Source organism: Nyctereutes procyonoides, unplaced genomic scaffold (genome assembly GCF_905146905.1).
Source record: "Nyctereutes procyonoides isolate TBG_1078 unplaced genomic scaffold, NYPRO_anot_genome, whole genome shotgun sequence".
NCBI classification, from domain to species: domain Eukaryota; kingdom Metazoa; phylum Chordata; class Mammalia; order Carnivora; family Canidae; genus Nyctereutes; species Nyctereutes procyonoides.
Window position 1 is genome coordinate 2,463,794 of NW_026575030.1, and position 26,193 is coordinate 2,489,986.

The window sequence follows — 26,193 nt, forward strand, 5'->3', positions numbered from 1 at the left end:
CTCTCTCTTTGTCAAACATATAAAAATTTTTTTAAAAATTAAAAAAAGATGTACATCTTAAGATGTCTTATGTTGATATGAATGGTATAGCAAAATCCCCTACAGCTATTGTATTACTATTGATTATTTTCTGTTTATTATTAGCTGATTTGTGTATTTGAGTGCTCCCATATTGGATGAATAACTATTTACAATTGTTATTTCTTCTTACTGGATTGTTCCCTTTATGATTATACAGTGTCCTCTTTCTCTTGTTTTAAAGTCTATTTTGTCTGATAGCAGTATGGCTATCTGGCTGTCTTTTCATTTCTATTTTCATGATAAATCCTTTTCCATTCCTTCACTTTCAATCTGCATACGTCTTTTAGTCTAAAATGAGTCTCCTGTAATGTTTAGTCTTTCTTGGCAAGTGTTTTGTGTCCCAGATATGTGATGACTTCTGGCTAGCTATGTAATGAAATGATGTGCTGGCCTACCCCATCTGCTGCAAGGACCTTAAATTTTAGACACTGATGAACTTGACTGGAAGTTTCTTTGAAAGTTCAGTTCAGTGCCAGGTTCTGAGTCCAGACCTTTCCTCCTTGAGCATCTATCTTAGACAAACCACTTACAGCTCTCCATTCAGACCATCTCTAGAGACAACTGATATTCTTTTTTTAAAAAAAGATTTCATTTATTTGAAAGAGAGCTCTAGACGGAGAGGGAGAGGTCAGAGGATGAGGAAGAAGCAGAGGCCCTGCTGAGCAGGGAGCCCAATGCCAGGGTTCAACCCTAGGACTCTGAGATCATGACCTGAGCCAAAGGCAGACACTTAACCCACTGAGCCACCCATGTGCCCTGAGAAGATTAAGATTCTAATAAACAACCTTTCAAACTGAATATCAGGTTTGACTTCAGCTTTCCTTCTCACATTCAACTTCCTACCTGGTTATAGCAGACTATACATTCATTAGGCTTAGATATTACAGGTAGCAGATGTGTGAGTTGTAAGAGAAGAAGGAAAAAAAAGTTAAACTCCAGTAACCTTGATGTGTGCCTGTGTTTGTATGTGCATGTAGGCAGTGGAGTCTGTCTCAGAGTGAATGTTACCTCCTCTTATATGTGGGGCTTCAAAGAGAAGAATATATATACATGTTTTCTTTCATTTGTGTGTCTTGAGTGGGCTTATCCTTATTAATATTAAAGTTACCTGACTATGTCAGGCCCTCCTAAAGGATATAAAGCATTAATTCATTTAACCTTCACAGTCTGCAGATGTAGGTATCATTAGTATCCATATTTCACAGGTGAAAAAACTGAGGCACAGAGATGTTCAGCATTTAGCCCTAAATCCCATGGCTAAAGGCTTAGAATTGGGTTTGAACTTAGGCAGTCTGGTTCTAGAGTACATGCTCATGAGTAGTATACTCCATTCCCTCTCATTCTTTTTTTTTATAAATTTATTTTTTATTGGTGTTCAATTTGCCAACATATAGAATAAAACCCAGTGCTCATCCCATCAAGTGCCCCCCTCAGTGCCCATCACCCAGTCACCCCCACCCCCCACCCACCTCCCCTTCCACCACCCCTAGATCATTTCCCAGAGTTAGGAGTCTCTCATGTTCTGTCTCCCTTTCTGATATTTTCCACTCATTTTTCCTCCTTTCCCCTTTATTCCCTTTCACTACTTTTTATATTCCCCAAATGAATGAGACCATATAATGTTTGTCCTTCTCCGATTGACTTATTTCACTCAGCATAATACCCTCCAGTTCCATCCACGTCAAAGCAAATGGTGGGTATTTGTCGTTTCTAATGGCTGAGTAATATTCCATTGTATACATAGACCACATCTTCTTTCTCCATTCATCTTTCGATGGACACCGAGGCTCCTTCCACAGTTTGGCTATTGTGGACATTGCTGCTAGAAACATCGGGGTGCAGGTGTCCTGGCATTTCACTGCATCTGTATCTTTGGGGTAAATCCCCAGCAGTGCAATTGCTGAGTCGTAGAGCAGATCTATTTTTAACTCTTTGAGGAACCTCCACACAGTTTTCCAGAGTGGCTGCACCAGTTCACATTCCCACCAACAGTGCAGGAGGGTTCCCCTTTCTCCACATCCTCTCCAACATTTGTGGTTTCCTGCCTTGTTAATTGAGGAAGACACAAAGAGATGGAAAAATATTCCATGCTCATGGATTAGAAGAATTAATATTGTGAAAATGTCAATGTTACTCAGGGCAATTTACACGTTTAATGCAATCCCTATTAAAATACCATGGACTTTCTTCAGAGAGTTGGAACAAATTATTTTAAGATTTGTGTGGAATCAGAAAAAAACCCTGAATAGCCAGGGGAATATTAAAAAAGAAAACCATAGCTGGGGGCATCACAATGCCAGATTTCAGGTTGTACTACAAAGCCGTGCTCATCAAGACAGGGTGGTACTGGCACAAAGACACATAGATCAATGGAACAGAATAGAGAACCCAGAAGTGGACCCTCAACTTTATGGTCAACTAATATTCAACAAAGGAGGACAGACTATCCACTGGAAAAAAGACAGTCTCTTCAATAAATGGTGATGGGAAAGTTGGACATCCACATGCAGAAAAATGAAACTAGACCACTCTCTTACACTATACACAGAGATAAACTCAAAATGGATGAAAGATCTAAATGTGAGAGAAGATTCCATCAAAATCCTAGAGGAGAACACATGCAATGCTCTTTTTGAACTTGGCCACAGTAACTTCTTGCAAGATACATCCATGAAGGCAAGAGACACAAAAGCAAAAATGAACTATTGGGACTTCATCAAGATGAGAAGCTTTTGCACAGCAAAAGATACAGTCAACAAAACTAAAAGACAACCTATAGAATGGGAGAAGATATTTGCAAATGACGTATCAGATAAAGGGCTAGTTTCCAAGATGTATAAAGAACTTATTAAACTCAACAGCAAAGAAACAAACAATCCAATCATGAAATGGGCAAAAGACATGAACAGAAATTTCACCAAAGAAGACATAGACATGGCCAACATGCACATGAGAAAATGCTCTGCATCACTGGCCATCAGGGAAATACAAATCAAAACCACAAGGAGATACCACCTCACACCAGTGAGAATGGGAAAATTAACAAGGCAGGAAACCCTCTCATTCTTTAAAACCTTTTTCAGCTCATTGTTTCTGTCCACCAAGGGAATGTGTATAGATTAAACCCTTCCTACATGCCCAGCACTGCACAAATGTCACATAATATTTTCATGATATTGTGTATTATTATGCCTGTTCTACAAATGCAGACTCACTCTGGCTCACACAGATGTCAAAGATCAGAGCTGGAAAGAAATTCTAGATTCTGTCTTCAAATTTGTGCCACCTCCTCCCCTCACACACACCCCTACAAACCAGCTTTATTTAGAGAAGTGCTAATTAAACCTCTATTATGTGTTTTGTACTCTTAGACATTGAAGAATAGAAGAGCTGGTCAGTTTGTTCTGGAAGCACTTGTATCATCACTATGAAGGCAAAATACAAATAGAGATACGAGAAAATTAGCAAAAAATGGCAAGTTCTGTTGTGATAAAATGCCAGTGTTTAAGACATAGAAGAAAAATATCTACAGAAAGGCTTTTAGAAGGGAGATTTTTTTTTTTAAGATTTTATTTATTTACTCATGAGAGACAGAGAGAGGCAGAGACACAGGCAGATGGAGAAGCAGGCTCCATGCAGGGAGCCCAACGTGGGACTTGATCCAGGGACTCCAGGATCAGGCCCTGGGCTGGAGGTGGTGCTAACCACTGAGTAACCCAGGCTGCCGCTAAAAGGGAGATTTTTAGAGAGATTTTAATTATAGAAACTGTGTTCCTGGACAGCCCTCCTTTTACAGTATTTGGTCTAATTATGCCAATTTACCAATCCAATCTCATATCACAATTATTAGTTCATAAAACATGCTTTCCTGGTTATCAGAGCTGGATACAGGCTTATGGAGGGAGATAGTCTTAAACCTGAGCTGTGGTGGCTGGGAACCGGGTAGGTAGGCTGCAGTGAGTTCCTGACAGGTGTGTACTGAGTCAACAACAACAAGATCATAGTATATTTGATGGATAGTCATGGGAAAAGCAAGGTCAGAATGGTATGTCTTGGTTATTATTTGTAAGTTTATTTTTCCTCATAGGTGATGCTCAGTATCCCACAGCTTTCCCCTCGGTCCTTGAATTCGTCAAGAACAATGGCCTGCTCCGGAATCATATGGCATTGAAATAGGTCTTTGCTTCTACATATGCCTGGCCCTTTAAGTGTTGAATTGGCACCACTGTCCCCTACGTCTTTTTCTGGCTTTGTTAATCTTATTTTCAGCTTCTGAAAAGAACAATGTATCCCAAGTACAATCATTAATTGAATATGATTCAATCCGGACCCATCTTTAATAAGAAACCAAAGAAGGAAATTCAATTAGACTCACCTTTTCCATTTCAAAAGATCAAGTCCTCCCCTTTCACAGTTAAAATTATGAAAGATTATCTTCTTAGTAGAAGGCTACAGGAAAATTTGGATTCCTGTCAAATATTTAGTGTAATATCCCAGGATCGGGATTAATATAACCTTTCAGCAGTTTGCTCTGAATTTCTGTTGATGCAATCTCTCTTTTGGAAGCTTTTGAATAAAAGGCATTCTGTACTCTGGCATGACTCAGAGTATTCAGCCCAAATGGTAACAAGATCAAACAATTTTAGGACAAGTTATCATGCCTTCTGGTCATGAAAATGCAGACACCTCAATCTCATTTCCATAGCTCAGTGTTGATCTGCTCACTTCTCAGAGAAAATTGAAATTATTGAAACCAGGTTTTAAGTCTCTGTATTTTGCGGTTGATCTAAAAATCACAAATTAATAGCAGCAGCAAAAATCAAAATGTGGTAGATTAAAATACAACCTAAATACTTGATTGGTAGGATTATGTCACATATCCCTGGAGGATAATATATTAATGATGATTTTACTGTATTATCAGAGTTAAAATTTACAGCACCTATTTTAATTATTTCTGGGTGCTCGAAGTGCCTTATTTTTCTTAGACCTATATTTGACTCCAAAGACATTCACCATAGCCCCTAGACTGTAATCCCAAATTATACTGCTTTTTCAACCCTAGTCGATAGGCTCGTTTTTCCAGGAATAAAAGATCGCCTATTATACTTTATGCAAAGTTATTTACAAATCTGTGTGGGGAACTAGAGTTATATATAAAGAACTGGGATTATTTTGTCCCCCCTTGCTTTTTTTTGCAGTCTGATGGTATGATGTGTTACAAGTATAATCATAAAAGAGTTTATTTATGCAAAGCTTTCCATGTAGTTTCAATGCGTTCTGCCTCAGAGCACTGTTCAAACAGAAACCCTAGTGTCCCCTGGTATTCTGGCTAAAAAGGTAAATATTTGTAATAGGCATACTGCAGTCATATTCTCAACATTGGCAAGAGCATTCATTTCTTTTTATGCCATGCTGCCAGAAGCTGGCACCCACCAACACCTGTGGCTCACATCGAAATGTGAGTCCTAGGTTGGTGTTTTCTTTTCCACTGACAGGTTCTAGTGAATAGGCAAGGCGTGGACCTCAGTCTCTGAATTGCAGAGTAAAGAAATAACACTGGATCCATTAGCAACTCAAATTACAGAGATCCCAAGAGAGAACTAGGTTGGACCTTCTACAGTCACAACATTCTAGAACAGTGCTTTCACAAAGTACTTTAAAATGCAGGCAAATCCCTTCCTCAACTGAATATGATTGTTAAGTCCAACAAGGAAAAGACAAAGTAATTTGGGCTTTTGCTGTGACAGACACCATGTAAACTCCTTGCTTAGTCTTCCTTATATAATTCTCAAAAGGACTGCATGAGGTAGGAATATCAATATCTTCCATTATAAGATTGGCTTAGGGAGTTTACATAGCTCACTGAAGCCATGCATCCTCCCAGTGGAAGAGTACATTTCAAATGCAGATAATCTGACCCCAGAGTCCATATCTTTGGCCACGAAAAGCAGACCTGCTCTTGTGAGAACAGACATGGGTTGGAGTCATCCCCAGGAATCATCTATACTTTTATCCTCATCTACCTGTTGATATGTGGAACTTCTCCAGCATCCCCAGAGAACATAGAAAAGTACAATAAATATTCTGAAGCTAAGAGAGATATAAGTTTAATCTCTAAAATCATGTTCTTAAGGAGTAGATATGGGATGATTTGTTTTTGTTTTTTTTTAATCGGATCTTTTATTTTTTCCAGTTATATTGAAGCATAATTGACAAATAACAATCTTATATATTTGTGGTATGCAGTGTGATGTTTCGATATACAAATATGTTGTGGATGATTACCACCATTATGCTAATTTAAATACCACCACATGTAGTTATTTGTGTGTGTGCGTATGTGTGTATATGTGTTCAATAAGAACATTTAAGATTTACTCTTTTAGTAAAGTTCAAGTATACATGGCATTATTATTACCTAATAGTCACCATGTGTGCATTAAAGCTCCAGAAATTATTCATCCTGCATAATTAAAACATTATATCAACATCCCCCAATTTCTGTCCCTACTTCTCCCCCCCAACTCCCTGCCAGTACTTAGACACCACCATCCCTCTCTCTGCTTTTGTGAGTTTGAGAATGTCAGGACATGAGTAGGAAGGCTAGGGAAAGTTATGAAATTTTGGGTTCATTTTCTAGATGAACATTCTAGAAAAGAGCACCCTGGTGCTTTTCCAAGGTGTGGCTATAGTGGGGGACAAAGCTAGAGCCAGAAAGATGAGCAAGATGAATTATTCTCAAGTCTGACTGTGCAAAGTGATGTGAGGAGCTTTAAAAAATACCAATGCCTGGGCCCCAGCTCATCCTAAATAAAACCACAATCTCTTGGGGGTGGATCCAGGCACTGGTCATGTTTTCAGTTCCCCATATGATTCTAATGTGCAGCTAAAACTAAGAAAGGGAAAGAGTAGATGGCAATTTTGGAGTATACAATGGTAATTGGGGTGCAGAGGGTGGATTTGAAAAATAATTGGGAGGTAAATATAAATATACCAAGAACCGATAATCATGTCATTGGGAGTGATAGAAGAGAGATGAGCTGTCAAGAAGAGTTCCCTGCTTGGGGGCCTGGTGGGTTGTAGTGCCTGCAACTGAAGTAATGAATTCATGAAGAATAGCTGTTTACATGGGAAGATTGAAAAGTTAGGTTTCAGTGGTGCAGAATATCAGTTACCTCAAGGACAGCCAGAGAAAGGATGCATAGTCCCCAAAGCAGGTGGCCAAAGAAGAACCCCAATGTGTAAGTAGCAGGTAAGAGAAGAAAACACCATGAAGGAGACAAAAAAAGATGTCCAAGGAACTCATCTAGACTTCACTGTCCATATGATAGCCACTAGCCTCAGGTTGATGTTTAAAATGGAATCCATTCTTTGGCAGATTTGATGAGTGGGGAAGACCCTGCTACTTTCTACTAAACTCTTTGTAGGCAAGTACCATCTCTAACTTTATTGTATTTGTTCATTTAATCATTCACTCATCACCTCACTCATATATTTACCAAGCCTCTTATCCCATTTCTGTCCAAGGAGGAAGCTGGTGATGCCACAGCCAGAATGTGGTGAGTGCTGTAGAGGCTGGCCCTCTTCCAGCTTGGTTAAAGCCAGTCTGTCTCCACTTTCAGTGATGTGAGCTATGTGTCTAGTCATCTCATTATCTTGCGGTGCCTATTAAAAACATTTCTCTCTTTTACTCTAGAAACAAGAACTGCATTTCAGTAATGAGTGATGCGACTGCTAAATACATGGATTAAAAAAAAAATTCAAAACGCTCTGGGATTTTCCAGGATAAGAAGTCATTACAGATGTTGTGTTGTTTCAGATGTCTTGGAGATTAAATAGGCCTAAATCAGCTCCTGAGCATTTTATTAGTGAATCTGTGTCATTTGAAAATCTTTCCCTAAAACTTTCCCACCCACTCTCTAACCCCCACTTGAATAAAGGAATAATTAGGGATGAGCTAAGAATCTCCACTTGGTCTTGACCTATCCCAGATGGTGTAATAGTCATGGCTTTATCAGTAAGGAGTAGAAGGGCAGCCCAGACCTATGCCAAAAAAATAGTACTTGTTTTAATACAAAGTCATTTGGATTTGCCTTAAAACTTTTATCTTTTATTTAATATTATCCACTGCTCTCTCATTATTCATTCTGCTGATGCATAGAGGTGCACGTACTCTACACCCTGGAATTATTTCTGAAAACAGTCTGTCAGTCCTGTATTGAATTGTTGTGTTTTGATGGTAGAATGAAATGCTGTCTTTTAAAGAAATTCTTGTAGGAAATCCTTTATAGTCAAGTGTTCATTCAATAGTTGTTTATTGATCAGCTACTATGTGCTGCAGTAATGTTGAGTACTAGAGAACACAGTTATATAAACTCTACTTTTAAGATATGTGTGATCTCATATTGGAAAATATATGGCTCTATATACTGGGCCATATACTTTGGAGGGTTTTTATATATTTAGCCCACTTTTCACAGCAACACTGTGAGGTAGGTATTGTCATTATCAAACACATTTTGCAGATGAGGAAACTGAGGAATATAGAGTTAAATGGCACATCCCAAAGTATACAGTTAATAAAGGCAGAACTAGGACTATACAGGGACTGCCTGTCTCCAACCTATGCTCTTAACCACTATACTTTGCTTCCTTCCCCCTGTTCAACTGTGATCTCTGGGGTGGTGGTGGGGGGACAAAAAGGAACCCTTTCACCCCCCACCCCCTTGAAATTAACTTATTTGTAGTATGTGGTTACAGTTTATCTGTGGCTGACATTTAGCTCTCTGTATATAAATGATTTCTGAAAAGGATCACTTGTAAGGTAAGTGTTCTTTCTCTTCTTATCAAGTATTGTCCAGCCAACTAGAAACAAAGGAAGAGGTAAACATTTAGTTTTACCGTACATACCTTGGGTTATCTTTGAGAAATTTTGACCTCTTAAATCTAAAATAGTTTTATAGGTATTCTTGGAATCTTTCATTACAAGTGTTTAAGCAATGGGTGTCTAGAACAATGACAGATTGCTTTGTTTTAGAAGTCATATGTAAATATTTACATATTTACATATTACATATTACAAAGAATAGCGACCTTTGCTAGGCTTTACAAACCAGATTCCACTTTAGGCCCCATTGCCAGTTGTCCTGATTGCCTACACATCCATAAATGTGCCTACTATACCAAAAAAAAAAAAAAAAAATACAAATGTCCTCAAGCTCTAGGAACACAAAGAAGTTACAGTAGCCCCAAAGCACATACAAAGCAATTTTATTTAGACTTGGGTTTCTGGGAAAGTTTTATTTTATCACTCAGCTATTATCTTGAATCTACCATTCACTCAAAGGTTTTTGTTGGCCATAATTCAGCTCTCTACCTTCTGGGCTATCACTGTTTTGTTGAGGACTTTTCTACCCAGATAGATAACAGGATTTGGTGACAGCTTTCAATTGTATTACTGCTGAAACTTTTATAGGTATAGGATTTCTTTGTGGAGGCTGGTGCCTGACCAAGACTTACTTAGGCTAGTACTTATTGGCCAAAAAAACTGGCCTGACTCTGTAAAATAACTCCATTTTTCCAGAGTGAAAACCTCTAACAGTATATATCAACACACACGTAAATAATGTTGATGTAAATAATGTAGATGACCATCATGAGGGACCCAAGAGATGACCCCTGAAGTACTCCTGGTCTTATCATATAAGTCCATATAGTAATGAGATCCCTGGGCAGTAGAAGTATCACCTTAAACTCCAGCTTTCAAGGATCCTGTTATGTTCTAGAGAAAGAGTACTTGAAGCAAGAGGAATGAAATTAGCAGAGAAGTTATGGTGCAAAAGTTTCTTCAAGTATCCGAGAAAGGCTCCCACACACAGAAGGACAGCCATGACCTGATCCTTCCTTGGTAAATGCACACAAGAGAAAATACAATTACTTGAATAAATAGAGAAAAATACTCAAGTTGCCAAATTAATTACTTTCAAATTACAGCAAAGTATTAGATAGCATTCCCATTTCCCCTTATCTACTATTTTAAAAAGGATTTTAATGGCTGGTCTTCATGGGCAAGTGGTAAAACTTGTGCTTCCAAATTTTACTTGTGATATGATTCATTCATAAATAATTTGGCACTGTATATCAAGAACCATGAAAATGTTCTGATTTTTTGACCCACCAATTCTCCTTTTGGGAACCCAAAATATGAAGAAATCACGTGAAGAAAGATATTCATCACAACAATGTTTAAAATTCTACAGTGTAAGAAGGCTCTTAAATGCCCAACAATGCCAAAGTGCTTACAGGAATTATGTCCATTTTATAGGTGCATAAAGTGGAAAGACTCTTATTCTATGATCTAGTCAACATAAATATTAACTGTCTTCTGTGTGCCAGGCACTGTTCCAGATTCTGAAACTAGAGTGATGAGCAAAATAATACCATCTGCTCCTGAGCCCATGAAATTTAGAGTCTGGTAGGGGAATTAAATGTTAATGAAAATAATATGCCACCTTCCTGGCCAGGTATTTAGGTAGGAAGGCCAGTTTGATTGTTTAAAGATTTGCCTTTGGGCAGCCCTGGTGGTTCAGCGGTTTAGCGCCACCTTCAGGCCAGGGTGTGATCCTGGAGACCCTGGATTGAGTCCCACATGGGAGTCCCTGCGTGGAGCCTGCTTCTCTCTCTGCCTGTGTCTTTGCCTTTCTCTTTCTCTCTCTCTCTCCTTCATGAATAAATAAAGAAAATATTAAAAAAAAAGATTTGCCTTCAACATGTTACTTGACAGACTTGGGTGTGGGGCTGAGTCATTCAGCATACAGGATGGATAACCTTGATGTTGTGTTTCTCTGGGGCTTAAGAATGACAGTAGGTAATGGGAACATTTGACAGCATGTAGGGAAGGAGGTGTGGCACTCTCAAAGCACTCAAGCCATCAATACTATTAGGAGCTCTGCAGTCTGATGTTTTCAAGCTCAGCTGAGTCTTGACCTATCTAAATGTTTAGGATAACAACATTTCTGCTTCTCGCATGTATTTTTTTTTCTTCTATGTACTGGAAACAGAATATAAATAATTAATGAGCAATTTTTATTGTATCTCATGAAACTATAATGATGCTAAGTTTGTTGCATGATACAGATAATGCGGTAAGATTAGTCCTGCAGTTCCACTGCAAACTGCCATGTTCCCTCTTCAAAGTTTAATGAGCTCTTGCTGTGACAAAGGACAACATTAGGCCCTTAAAGAAAATTCACTTTTCAACCTAACTTGCAGACATTGAAGCAAAGGCTAAGGAATGACATAATGACAGATTCTGTGATTTGGATATTTATTGAATCAAAGTATATGATGAATGTGTATATTTCAGAAGGGAACACATTTATTTCTTTTAAATGGGACAATTTTGGGGGATCCCTGGGTGGCTCAGCGGTCTGGCGCCTGCCTTCAGCCCAGGGCATGATCCTGGAGTCCCAGGATCCAGTCCCATGTTGGGCTCCCTGCATGGAGCCTGCTTTCCCCTCTGCCTGTGTGTCTGTCTCTCTCTGTCTCTCATGAATAAATAAATAAAAATATTTAAAAAAAAATAAAAAAAATAAATGCGACAATTTTACAGAGTTGCGAATCACTATCATGCTTTCCGGTCTTGGGTTGTGATTTCTTAATTTTTTTTTTCACATAAGTGGATTTGATTCTTCTCTTTATTTGCATGGAACACTGATTCCTTGTTTCTTATTCTGATGATAAAGGAGATTGCGCTTCTCTCCCTTTCCATCCTTATTAGCATCACCTCCACACATTTGATATCAATATCATGAAGAAGCATTTGCTACTGAGGTTTAAGTATGATTGCTAAAAAATTGAATTAAATTTAAATTTAATTAAATTAAAATTAAATAAAATAATCCTCTCACATATACACAGATTATGAACATGGTACCAAAAAGACCACTGACTAGGCAGGTCACCCTGTTGCTCTGCGCTTCTGTGTTTACGCAGGCGTTGTAAAGCAACATGTTATTGCTTATTGCTCACACCGCAGAGATCTCAACTGATCTTTCAGCAATTTCAGCACGCTTTCTCTAGGAATGAGTCAGTAAAACAAAAAGGCCACATCAAAGGGGCAGCCTTCAGGGCTTCTGAGTGTACCTTGGACATGGATCTCTCTTCTTCTGCCTCTAAAAGGCCGGAGTGGGAGCGTGTGATGGTTCAAATGTTGCATCAACATACAGTAATTAATTCTGTGCTGGAAGTAGGTGACACATTTGGAGACAACATGAAACGACCCATTGAAACATAGGAAACATGGAGAGTGGGACTGACCCCCTTGATGGAAAAGCCAAGTTCTGTGGATGTTTGTCCTCTGGGGAATTATTACTTCAAATTCGGAGACTATCAAATGTAGTATTAGTTTGTTTCCTATGTTTCAATGTCTCATTGGCCCTTGGACACTTCAGCGAAATAGATTCTCTCTCTCTCTCTCTCTCAAAAAACAGGAAGAGTTTTGAGATTTTTCATTTTACTTTTCTTTCCTGTTAATGTACAATATAAATAAGCACTATTGTGTTTTTATATTTATCATATTTTCAGTTGCCTTAATACAGTCTGGTTTTAAAAGGATTTTGTTATATTGGATGTTCTAGATGTACATAATTCCATTAGTAATTTTATATACTGTATTCTTTCCGATATTTGTATCATTTATTTCATTTTCACATCTTATTACATCTGCTGGTTGTATTACAACATCTCTTGCTACATCTCAGTGTTGAAAATAAATAGTGATAGAGGACATGCTTACCTATGACTTGAATATAAATGTGTTTTATATTGGATTCTGATAAATGCTTTCTCCTGCATTGGAAGCTTCCTCTGATGTTTATTTTACTAGATTTAAGAAGAGTTCTTACAAAACAGTAGTAAACGATTTTTTTAGCACCTAATGACATAATTACATTTTTTCTTTTAACTTGTTAATATAAATTTAATTGAGATTTTTTTAAAATGTTGATTCATTCTTATATAACTAAAACTATACTTGTTCATAGTTTCCTTTATTACAAGGCTGCGTATAATTGGCTGACATTCCATTTAAAACACGTTTCTTTAATTTTATAAGTGAAATTAGAGTTTCTTTGGTTAAGCCAGTTTTATCAGACTTTCATGTTAAGACTTGCTGACTTAGTAAACTTTATTTCTTAGTCTTTGTGTCGTGTGCTTTTATCTTAATCGGGATGCCAAATGGTTGCTTATTTTATTTGTCTTTTCAGATAATCAGCTTTCAATTTAAGTTATCCTTTGCTTGCTTTTTTGTTTTGATGTTGTCCTCTATTTGAATCAAGTTCCCTGAAATTTTCATTTGGTTCTCCATACATTATGAAAGTTTCAGCTCAGATGCCTCAGGGAAATGTTGCTGATGATATTTCATGGCCACGCTCCCATCCTAGGCCATCCTATTGCGTTACCCTATTTTATGTTCTGTATTTATGGTTTGTATCATTATCTGAAATTACCCACTTATTTTTAGATTTTCAAATAGATTTTATTGTTACAGCCATTATCAATTTACAGAAAAAATGAGAAGACAATATAGGGTTACTTTGTACCTCTGTGATTTCCTCTGTGATTTACTCTTTCCTCTGTGATTACATCTTACATTAGTATGGTACATTGGTCACAATTAATGATACATGGTTATTAATTAAGATCATACTTTATTCAGATTTCCTTACTTTTATCTAACGTTCTTTTCCTGTCCTGAGATTCCATCTAAAATGTATTCACATTCGTTGTTATGTCTCTTTAGGCTCTTCTGAATTACCACTAAATCTTAGTCTTACTTATTGTGATGATTTTAACAGTTTTTAGGAATATTAAGTAATTTGTAGGATGCCTTTTGATTGAAACTCGTCTGGTGTTGTTTTGTTTTGATTTCATGATTATATGGGGAGTTATGAGTTTGAGGAGGAAGACCACAGAGGTAAAGAGCCATTTTCATCACTTTCTATCAAGGTTTCATACTTATGACAGGATCTATCACAGATGATGTTGACTTTTATCTCCTGGCTGAGGTAGTGTTTGTCAGTTTTCTCAGACAATGAAATTATTCTTTTCCCCCATCTATTTTGTATTAAAAGTGTAGGGAGGTGTGCCTTGGTGGCTCATTGGGTTAGGTTAAGTGGTTAACTTTTGATTTCCACTCAGGTCATGATCTCAGTTCAGGGTCCTGGGATCAAGCCCCACATGGGGCTCTGCACTCAGCACAGAGTGGGTTTGAGGATTATCTCTCTTTCTCTGTGCCCTTCCCCCCTGCTCCCATGCTCGCACTCTCCCTCTCTCTCCCCTCAAAAATAAATAAATAAATCTTTAAAAAAAAAGTGTGGGGAGTTATGTTTCTTTTCACCAAGTGTGAAATATCTACCTAAATTATTTAACAATTAATTTTTTGTTCATCTATTAATTATCAGCATTCACTGCCATATCCCTGAATCTAGAAGAGTAGCAAAACACAACAAAAAAACAGCTTCTAGTCACTGTTCAATGAATGTTTGTCAAATTAATGTATAAATTAATTACTAGCCAATTGACTTTGGGTTTTTTTTTTTTTTCTGTGCTTCTTCAAGTTTATTTTGTTTTCTTAGGTTCTTTAACTCCTTAAGTTAAACATTTAATTCATTTATTTTCAGTCTTTCTTTTTTTTCATAAAAACATTTTAATCTATAGCTTTAGTCTGAGTTTAGCTGAATTCCAGTCTTGATGGTTGTATTTACATTATATAATGTGTATTTTGTACTTCTATTGCATTTTTGATTCTTGGATTAGTTAGAAGGCTATTTTTTAATTTAGATGCACCTAGAATTTTGTGTTTTGTTTTGTTTTGAACTTTTCCTTATTTGCTTAGGAATTTCTGTGTATTCTTTGTGGCTACATATGTGATCACTTCTGTAAATTTACACCCTGTAGGCAAAAGAAAAAAAAAAAGAAAAGAAAAAAAAAAGACTACATTTTCTGTTTATCTTGTACAAATTACTTATATACAAAAAATAAATTATTTTTTTTTTACTTGTTCTCTTTCTGGCTCCCCATTTGAAATATTTAGAATTTGGGTTTCAGGATCTTATGTATTGGACATTATAATATTCATTTTCTCTTTCTAAACAGAAATCTTTTTAACGTTTACATTGTTGCAATTCACTATGGTTTTTGTACTCTCTTTTTAGATTTCACTTTAACTTTTATTCTTTCATTTTTTTATGCTTTCATTTTTTTCCTCTTTTACCTCTTGCCACAGGACATCAGTTTCTACTGCCCTCTAAGCCTGAAATGCTCTCTTTTATAGAATTCCTTATCCCCTTATTATCTGATATAGTCCTTCTGCTGACAGTTCCCCAAACTATTTTACAAAGATGAGTCATATGCTTACTATTTTGTGACTTGCTTTGCCCTAGATCAGTATGTCTAAATACCAACCTCGTCTCTACCCAGGTGATTTTTAGACCCCCTCAAACCTTCCATTCCAAAATAGACGTCTCAACCTGTATATCAGAAACTTGCTCTTTATACATTCTCTTGGCCACTGATGTTTCCGTTGTAAGCCTACAACCTAGGAGTCATCTCGTGTTTATCCCCTTCTCAAGGGAGATGCTAGGGGCAGAGGATGGTGAGGAAAGACCTGTGTACACAGGGAGTCCCCTTATACCTTGGCTCTACCCTTTGATTTTTTTTTTTTTTAAATTCAAGATTGACATAGAGAGAGAGGCAGAGACACAGGCAGAGGGAGAAGCAGGCCCCATGCTGGGAGCCTGACGCGGGACTCGATCCGGGGACTCCAGGATCGCGCCCGGCCCAAAGGCAGGCACCAAACTGCTGAGCCACCCAGGGATCCCTGGCTCTACCCTTTGAATTGGATCCTGGCATCCTGAAGGCTTCCTTGTAGTTAAACCACTGAATCATTGGCCTCATTTAGAGTTTAGCTACATTTTATGGCCTCCTGGACTATGAAGTTAAAATTCACAAGACCCAGAAAACATAAATTACAATAACACCTTTCATTTTCTTGGTCAAATGCTTTGAGTTGCAGGAATGTTTTCTTTTTTATAACTCCATCAAATGTTTTTATGGAAGTTTGCTTCTCTTTATTTTAGGCTTAAACAAATTCTTCACAAACTGTCTTGTGCCTTAGAGCCACCCAGGGATTTTATACAAATGCGGATTCTGATTCAGGAGGTCTAGAATGGGCCAGGTTTGTACATTTTTACCATACTTTAGTGCTGCCAATATTGCTAATCCTGTGGACCACAATTTGCGTAGCAAGGGTATGAAATCCTTTTGGATTTTTTTTTCTAAGTTTGTTTATGGATTTAGCTCCTGAACCCCTCAAAAAAAATCTCTGTGATAGACACAGTTCAATTTTTACATAAAAAATTTCAAGCAACTTGAAAATCTATGTTATTTATTAGGCCTGGCTATAAATATTTATTTCAAAAGTCAACTAAATTCTAAAGAATCGCAATTTGTTGGCTCAAACAAGATGCAAAACAAGGTATCCTATAATATGAAGTCAGTTTCCCAGAGGAAGTTCTAACATGATCTGAATAATAGCAGTAAGGTGGCCAACTCATGGTCTGCCTATGACTTTCCTGATTTTAGCACTCCAAGTAATGCTTCTTGGGAAGTGCCCCAGTCTTGGACAAACTGTGACAGTTAATAGCAGCATGAGGAGGACTCTTCTGTGACTTGGAATGTGTCCTATACTCCCAAAGTGACTGTTTAAAAGGTACAATACTCCCTGACACACATAAATGTTGATGTATACCTTAAATAACAAATCACTTTTCCTTAATTATTCCTCCTAAGAGGGAAGCAGGCTTAGACCTTTATCATGGGGTTGGAGTTCCTTGTCCAGGGTCATATAATATTGACTGAGGCTTCAAGCTTTTTATCTATGCTCATGGTGAGTATACAATACCATTGCTTTCTAAACCAGAGGAATATTTATTGAATCGATTTTGGGGCAATTAGTTTTATTTTGGAACTTTGCAACAAGAAGACTTATTAAATACAAACACTCAAAATCCTCTTTCTTCTATTTTGTAAAGCTTGTATATATAAGAGATAAACAGGATATATTTTAAATACACCTATATATTTTAAATATACTTATATACAAAAAATAAATTATTTTTTTTGCTTGTTCTCTTTCTGGCTCCCCATTTGAAATATTTAGAATTTGGGTTGGGAGTGTTAGTTATCTTACCATGATATTATTGATATTATTTGAAAAAAATTACTTCACGTTTGTTAAAATTTACTAAAAATGCCCATAAAAACAAATATAGATCATACAATATCTCATCTTTCTAGTGGGATTTTAAGATAAATGACACAAATCCATTCTAATTGGATCCAGAAATCCCTGGGCATTTGGCAATTAGCAGTAACAATTGTTCCATTAATAATGTATAATATTCCTAATGCCAAGTGTGCTATGTGTTAGTAAGCAAAAAGGCTCTGAAAAAGTCTTGGTTTAAAAAAGAGCAAGCTTGAGTGTGGCAAAATTTCAGTTCAATTTTCTCACAATTCAACATGCAATGTAGATTTATTAAAGACTGAAATTAAACCATGTTTCCAGAATGTGAAAGAGGGGTCTGGAACAGTGTTCTGCTTAAAATCACTCCCTGACTAAAAAATGTCTTCAGCCACAACCAAATAGTAGGCATTAGATACGGGTCATCACTTTTCACTGGAATGGTGGCAATGTCAGTTAGTATTTGTCAAAACCCTAAATACCTCGTAGTAAAATACTGCAACAGACTGTAAGTGTTCGCCTTCGAAACTCTTGGAGAAGTGTACATGTGGAACTGGAAAATTGCCTGAGAAACTAATAGAACTGCTTCCATGCAGAGATGCTCTTGAGCTTGGAACTTATCCCAAATTAGATGTATTGAGATCACTGAGTTGTGTTTTGCAATTCAAATATTCCGGCACTTTCCACAGCAGCCTCCTAGGCTCCCCAGTGGTGGAATCTTTTGAATGTTCACACATATGTGGGGAGCTTTGTTCTCTGGAGTATGAAGCTACAGTAAGATTAGCTAGAAAAGAGACCACGTGGAGCATATTTGAGAGCTGTGCTTTGATGGTAAACTCAAACATTGAAAAAAATCCCAAAGTGAGTAACTTTTCAGGCTTTTGATCTAAGATGGTGTTAAAGACCACAGGTTAGTATTTCTCAGTGGCTCTTCAAGTCTATCTATATTATGTTAAAAAAAAAAAATCGGCCAATCATTAAATGTCAGGAAATTTTGTGTTGGAAAAAGTCATGGAGATATTAGAAGGGTATGTAGTTTACCTGTGGCCAAGCCATTTTGTCCCAGATTAATTCCTTTGACCAGGGAAGAATGTTACTCTGTTACCTGAATTATTTTCCTGGTCTTAAAAATGGGTCCTGGGCAATCTCCTTTACTCACTAGGTTTATCTACTATTCCAGAGATTGGAGAAATCACCCCTATTTGTAAAACTAAGGGATCTACATGCTGGACTCAGCTTTTCCTGTTGAGACAACTTTGTTTAAGTGTTTATTCTTAGAAATGGTTGATGATCAACTCATCAAAAAATATGGGAAAAAATGAGAAATAGCTATCCCATTTGCTTTGATAATCTGCACCTTCCTGTGGCACCTATGTAACTACTAGGCTGTGGAATGACAGATCTCCTTGTGTTGAGTTTAAGCTCCTTGAGGACCGAGGCCAGGTATTCATTATCCTGTGTCTTCACAGATCTAGCTTGGCCCGTTAGAGATGTCATCCTGAGTGTTGCCATCTCTGGGAATGCTCTGGTCCCCCTCACTGCATCTCTCACCAGCCAGCCTGTAATGGAACACCCTCCTGAGCTCTGTGCTTCGGCATCATAACACATACCACACTGTCTTGTCTGTCTCTCCAAGACTTTAGGGATCAGATCTTTCATTTTTGTATCTCCGGTACCAAATGCAGTAGGTGCTCAATATGCGTTGAGAGAAATGAATGAATGAAAGGCTCTCCATAAAGAATAGTTGAGTTGAATTGAATACAGCAGGCACACCCCCTAGCTATCGCTGGGGTAGGATTTAGTGCAGGTGATGTAATGTAACTTGACAGGGTAGTTAAATATTGACAGGCAGGAGGAAGCACACTGGGAATGTTCAGAAAGAGGAAAGGAAGGCTTGGCTGTGGCTGTCAGATCAGAGAGCTGAGGCCATAAGGAGCCAAAGCGACTGGCTGTAGTATCCTGATGACCCAGGAAGGTCACTCGCTGGTGCACTTGGCTTCTGCTTCAGCAGAGGTAAGGTTTGGAGCCTGGCTGGGAAGATAATAGGTTGTGATGTGAGTGAGTGCAGACTCCGTGCCTGTGGCTTGGAGATGGCTGGCATCCCAGACGCTCTCTGTTGGCTGCCCGTTCTTGTAGAGCTCGGGCTGATCCTCATTTAGGGCAAGGAACATGAGTTCTATTTCAATCTGTCTCCTCTCACTCCACCTTACCATACTCCCAAATGATTTGTGCTTTAATATAACCTCTTAAAGTGATTGGGGTTGGATGCTGGTGCATGTGTTTGGAATACTCAGTGGAGGACTTTGTCCATATGAATTCATTTGTAAGTGCTCCTTGATGTAACGATTAGAGGCATACACAGCAGTAGGATTAGGAGGTCATGAGCATGTTCAGTACTACCCGGATGCCACTTTGTAGATGCAGGGGTAGGGCGGGGAGGGAGACGTACAGGAGGCAATGTTTTTAGCTCTCATATCAAATCAAGGAGCAAGCAGAGGTGAGTTCAAGGAGAATATCGGGTGAGTGGGGAAATGCCAACAGACAGAAGGCAGAGCAGTGGTTGAAGCAGGTCTAGCACTGCTTTTAGAAATGGATACAGGTCACCTTGAGAAAAAGAAAAACACCCCATTTGATTTGAGAAAGACTATTTAATCAATTGGCATGGCTCAGGGTAGTTTTTAAGAAAGAAAAGATGATGTCCTGCTCATAATTAAATAGTCACATGTACCAATAAAAAACAGCCAAGGCAAGTGGGCTCTATTTGGTTCCTTGTCTTTTAGAGAAAGAGAACATGCTTGGTGTCCAACAGGGGTTCAAATCTCACCTTCATGGATTAAGGCAGCTTAATGTCTGTGAGTCTCTATTTCATCACCTGTGAAACGGGAAGAATGAAGCCTCCTGGCAGGTTGTTGCAAGACTTGAATAAAATAAGACATATAAAACCATACCAGAGTCAGCTTGGTCCCGAGCAATTCTCTCCAAAATATTTGCCCACCTCTCCCAAGTTCCAAAGGCTTATTTTCTTTTATCTCATTTTGAATAACAGCTTTACTGAAATATAATTCATAAACCACAATATCCACTCATTAAAAAATGTACTATTCAATCGTTTTTAGGATATTCACAGAGTTGCATAACCATCACCACTACCAATTTTGGAACATTGTCTCATCACCAAAAGACACCTCATATCCACTAGTGGTCATTCCTCATTTCCTCCCAGTGTCCCCAGTCATAGGCAACACCCATCTCTTTCCTGTATCTCTAGATTTTACCTATTTTGGAAGCTTCATATAAGTGGAATTATACAAAGTTATCTTTTGTGACTACCTTCTTTCACCCACCATAATATTTTCAAGGTTTATCCATTCAGTAGCATGTATTGGTACTTCAATTTCTTAGTTGCCAAATAATACTCCATTGTGTGGATATACAGTTTATTTATCCATTCTCACTTGATGGATAAATAAAATTGTATCATTTGGGGGTCCTTATGAATAGTATTACTATGAAATTCATGTAGAAGATTTTGTGTGGACAAGTGTGTCTTTTTTTAAAGATTTTATTTGTTTTAGAGAGCATTGCACAAGCATGGGGGGGGGTGAGAAACAGAGAGGGAGAAACAGAGAGAGAAGGAGCAAAAACCTCAAGCAGATTTCGTGATGAGCTCAGAGCCCAACACAGGGCTTGATCCCATGATCATGAGATCATGACCTGGGTGAAAACCAAGAGTTGGACATTTAACCAACTGAGCCACCTAAGCACCCCCTGATGTATCTATCTTTTTAATATAGTTGTAAAACTAGCCTCTTCTACCCCATCTTCCTCAGAAATTATGAGAGCAATAGAAAATACTGGGATATGGGGTGCCTGGGTGGCTTAGTCGGGAAGTGTGAACTCTAGATTTTGTTGATTTTGGCCCAGGTCATGATCTCAGGGTTGTGAGATCAAGCTCCACATCAAGCTCTGTCCTGGGCATTCTCTCACTCCTTCTCCCTCTGACCCTCCCTCCCTCTCTCTCTCTCTCTAAAAAAAAAAAAAAAAATGAGGGTAGGCTACCTTTTCCCCTGTAGAAATTGGGGAAAATGGTAAAATGCTCATCTCTCTCCTTCAGAATATTATGCTATGACAAATGGGTCTTTGGCATTGTTTAATGTCTTATGCAAAAGTGGATCAAATAAATCAGCTCCCTATACTAGCTTATGTGACCTTATATTGTCTTGAATTCTATATACATAATCACTATAGGATCAAGTGTGTGCCATGCATGCATGTAGACATGGTTGTTTGTTTGTTTGTTTGTTTGTTTATAAAAAGAAATCATGAATAGTTTTACTGCTTAGGAAAAAAGAAATAGCAATCCAAACATTCAAATGGCCCAGGGAAATGAGATAAATGACTGAAATGCATGGCTGAGATGAGCAATGATGGGAGCATGATAATTCATTTGAAGTCACCCATGGTCTCACCATTGTGGAGACATTAGGGTGTGGAGGTGACTATGGCAAACCAGAGAGCATGCATCCTTCTAAAGGGGCAGAAAACATTGGAATTCCAGTTGATTGTGCTCATGTAGGTACATGTGCTTACTTGACAATGTCTTCTAATTTTTTCAAGGCAATTAATTTTGATTTTTTAATCCTCTTTTTGTTCCAAATGAAACATGCCTATGAATCACATTGACCACACTGGGGATCAGCTGGTGGGCTTTCATATTACTTGGTGAACATAACATTTGGGGACTAATTGCAGAATTGTCCCCCCACTGATTGCATTATTCTTGGTTTGTCCCATTTCTCTGACCCTCTGTTACCTTTTTGGAAAATAAGGGGATTTGATGAAATGTGCTCAGTTGGTCTTTTCACCTCTAACATTCTTGGCTGGCATAAGGACAGTTCCAGTTCAGAGTTCTGTCTCTACAGATTATGTAGACCACCTTATGGACAGAAACACAGCCTTCCACATGAAGACAGCCTGAAAAGGCAGGGGGTGCCTAAAGAGTCTCCTTTACTCCTCTTAAAAGTATGAGTCTGCTTGTGACAAGATCTCCCAGGTTTTGCCTGAAAAGGTCTTTTTTTTTGGGGGGGGGCTTCATTTTGGAAGGATATTTCATCCATAAATAGAATTCTAGGTGGACAAGTTTTATTTCTTTCATTGTGACCAAATCATGTTCTCAGCCCAAACTCACAGGTGAAAAAAAAAAAAAACACTTTGTTTATTTTTTATCCATTTAAAATCTACCTATTACAAGTACCAAGGGCAATGGAATTCTCTAGTTTTGATATTTGAGGATGTCGTGGTGAAATACTTCCAGTCACAATGTCCAAGTGTTGCAGAGACCGCAGCCCCAGGAAGGAAAGCACTGTGTGTTTGCCTTGGCCTGGTGTTGCCGTGATGTTAGGCTGCAGACCTGAGAAAGCAAGAATGAAATCACAGCCTGGATACCAGCTATACCAGCTTGAGCTGTGCTCTTGAGTTCTCTGTTTGCTCTTCTGATTCTTCATGTTTCTCACCCAGAGGCTGGAGTGGGAGTAACTTAAAACAGCACTAGAAGAGCCACACATTCTTCTCTTTGGGAGTAGCCCTGAGGTCTGAACAGTCTAATTACCACATACTTATGTTCAGTAAACGTTTCATGCCTTGTATAATTCACTCCTGTAAGCAATCCTGTGAGGTCAGATGGAGCTGTTGTTCCCATTAGACAGTTGAGGAAAGTGAGGTGCAATGTTCATTCAAAGTCCAAGTTGATGAGTTGCAGAACTGAAATCAGGCTGTCCATCACCCCACATACTTGTCAGTCCCTTGGCCGCACAGATGATTCCTGCCTCCACTAAATAAACCATTAAAACAAGGGCTAAGGGGGATCCCTGGGTGGCGCAGTGGTTTAGCGCCTGCCTTTGGCCCAGGGCGCGATCCTGGAGACCCGGGATCGAATCCCACGTCGGGCTCCCGGTGCATGGAGCCTGCTTCTCCCTCTGCCTATGTCTCTGCCTCTCTCTCTCATTCTGTGACTATCATAAATAAATTAAAAAAAAAAAAAAAAACAAGGGCTAAGGGACGCCCAGGTGGTTCAGTGGTTGAGCGTCTGCCTTTGGCTCAAGTCATGATCCTAGGGTCCTAGGATCGAGTTCTGCATCGTGTTCTCTGCGTAGAGTCTACTTCTCCCTCTGCCTGTGTCTCTGCCTCTCTCTATGTGTCTCATGAATAAATAAATAAAATCTTTAAAAAATAAGAAAAAAATAAAGCAAGGGCTAAGAAGTCCCATGTAGTAGCTTCTAACACTGTCCTCTGAGAAAATGTCAGTTGTAAGGAGCAGTTTGTGAAGGCCCAAATCGTATGCTGCCTGTATTTAAGTGAAGTGGGCCTCAAAATTTCTTCCCATCTGCTCTTTGTTTTGTATTGAGGCAACTTTGCCTTTGAAACTCTTGACTGAAAAGTCTTTGTTTTAAAGTAAAAAAAGTATATTTCCCCTGTCACCAAGTTTAGCATTTATAATAACAGCCCTCACTGTTTGAATTTTTTTTTACAAGTTTTGAACAAATTTCTCACATTGCCATTTACATTTATTTTCTCCTCCTCCTTTTCTTCTCACTGAAAATGCCGAACAGCTGGCCACACTGACGACGTAATCACGCTCTGCCAAGCTGGCCTGTTCGACCCATTCTGTCTCCAGTCTTCTCTTCTCCAAGCAAAATAATACCGAGGCTCTTTAGCCTTTGCTCCCAGGTCCTCTTCTGCTATCCTTTGATCTACATTGTGGTCCTCTGAATCCTCCCATTGAAGGCATGGAGGACAATAGCTCCATCTTGTAAAAACTGCACGAAAGCCTCTCAAATGAGAGGTCACAAAGCCTGGGGCTCCCATCCCAACCCCTCGGATTATCATGTTTCCCATATTGGGTGCAGTGGTGTTAGCTCTCTGCTGGAAGGACATCTGCCACTGGGCAGGCACTTTGCCAGCTGGATGGCAGACTGACCTTCTGAGCTCACAAAATCAACCCGAGAAAGTGAGTCAGAGGCTGATTCCACGCTGTGACATCTTTAGGAGTGCCACAGGCTCACCTGATAGAGGGAAGTATGTGCCTTCAGGGGTCGAGAGGGAGATGGGGGAGTAGAGAGGTAATCGGGGGTTAATGGAAAATTGCCATTTGGGGTTGTCACAAATCATGAGAATGCTGGGAGAGCTGACCCTTCTGGCTCCTCTGGGGCCGATGTGAACAAATTGCCAACCGTCGGGGGCCAATACGTGGAAAAACCAGATGAGTCAAGTGGAAGAGAATGTGGTCCTTAAAAGAAATAAAATGAATAAAACAATACATTTTTAAAATTTTATTTTAGAATGTCCTCTCTGGGGTAGAGAGAAAGATATTGTCATTATTCACATTAAAGCATAAGACGAAAAGTGTTTTTCATTTCAAGCAGCATTTTTAAAGCAGAGTATCTGGCAACCCTTTCACTGAAACTTGTATTTCTTGCTCTAATTCTAAGCATTGCCCCACCCTTAGATGCATGCAAACCCAAATGTTTGGCAGAGAAAGGGGTTTTGTAAAATAAAAAGATGCTGCACTTGGAGACCTGCCTTTTTTTTTTTTTTTTTTTAAACTTGGGAAGTTGCATGTTGCTTTGGAAATAGAGTTTTCGTCTCCAGGATAAACCCCTTTGATCTCAGGGCCTGATATGTTTCTCATACAAAGAGGAGGATGGCTGGCCTGGACTGAGCCAAAATCATATTGAGTGATAAAAACAGGAAAAAAAAATCCCATAAACATCCTGCAGAGTGTGGCAATTTCTGTATGATACCAACCTAACTTTTTTGGATAATGGCAGAACCGATTCTTTTCAATACCAGGTTGGGTGCTAGACCTTTTAGCTGCAAATCCAATTTAACAGTAGAGAGGGAACTCGTATCCTTCAGACATAGTCTGGGGACAGTCAAGATGCCCATGGTGTCCATTTGCTATGATCCTTCTCATCAACACAGCACAGAAAACAGCCTCTTTTCCCTTGAAAGGTGCCAAGCTCTCAGAAGTCCTGAGACTTTCTCAAGTATGAAAAAGTTGTTTGAGAGCACATCTTTTCTCTCTAGTCTGATAGGTGATTTCTGATAAACCCAAAAGGTGTCTCTACTGTGCCTTGTTTGGAATTTAGAAAGCAGAACATGATGTGTTTGCTGGGAAAGGAAGACCAGAATGAAATGTCCGCTCATTTCATTCTGTGCAAGAAGGGACCTCATCTGTCCTGTTCCCCACTGGACCCAGAGTTCCACATGGCCCCTGGCACAGAGGATGGTGTTCTCTAGTTATTTGTTTAATTCGTAATAACCTGTCACATCATGAAGAGATAGGGGAGACCTGAGGTTTCCTTGGCCAAACACAAACCCGAGATCTCTTAGTAGCAGAGAGGACCGGCACAAAATGAAAAACAGAAATATTATATTCACTATGACTATGGGTATAACTCACTTATTCTCAAAATCAAACCAAGTAGCTTATACTGTACCACTACCGCTCACAGTAATGATTTACTTTTGCTTAGATAAACTCATCTCTGGGAATCAAAACCATATTTGATTTCTATCTATACCTCTATGTATTACGATATATCCATTCAGAATAAGTGCCTAACTTCAAAAATAGAAAAAAGAAAAATAGGGCTTTTTTTTCTCCCCCAAAAGCCTCAACAAAGGAGAGTCTGTATATACAGAGAAGGACGTGTGGCATGCAACAAAATATTCGAATAAGAAATAAAAATACCATGTCTGAGGTGGCGCTCTATTTTGGGAATTAGAGTTTCCCTTAATTAAGGAAG

The 26,193-nt window shown here is 38.7% G+C and overlaps 1 protein-coding gene across 15 annotated transcripts in view; it reads left to right on the plus strand.

Moving 5' to 3' along the window:
- NCKAP5 (NCK associated protein 5) overlaps positions 1 to 26,193 on the plus strand; it is a 947,559-nt gene that overhangs the window by 212,367 nt on the left and 708,999 nt on the right. The window contains exon 1 of one of the 15 annotated variants that reach the window (XM_055316285.1): positions 19,288 to 19,399. The exons of the other annotated variants lie outside the window; for them this stretch is intronic. Within the exon in view, the coding sequence (XP_055172260.1) occupies positions 19,349 to 19,399 (51 nt within the window). The 5' untranslated portion in view covers positions 19,288 to 19,348. Of the gene's footprint in view, positions 1 to 19,287; positions 19,400 to 26,193 lie in introns of those variants that run through there. 15 annotated transcript variants of the gene reach the window in all.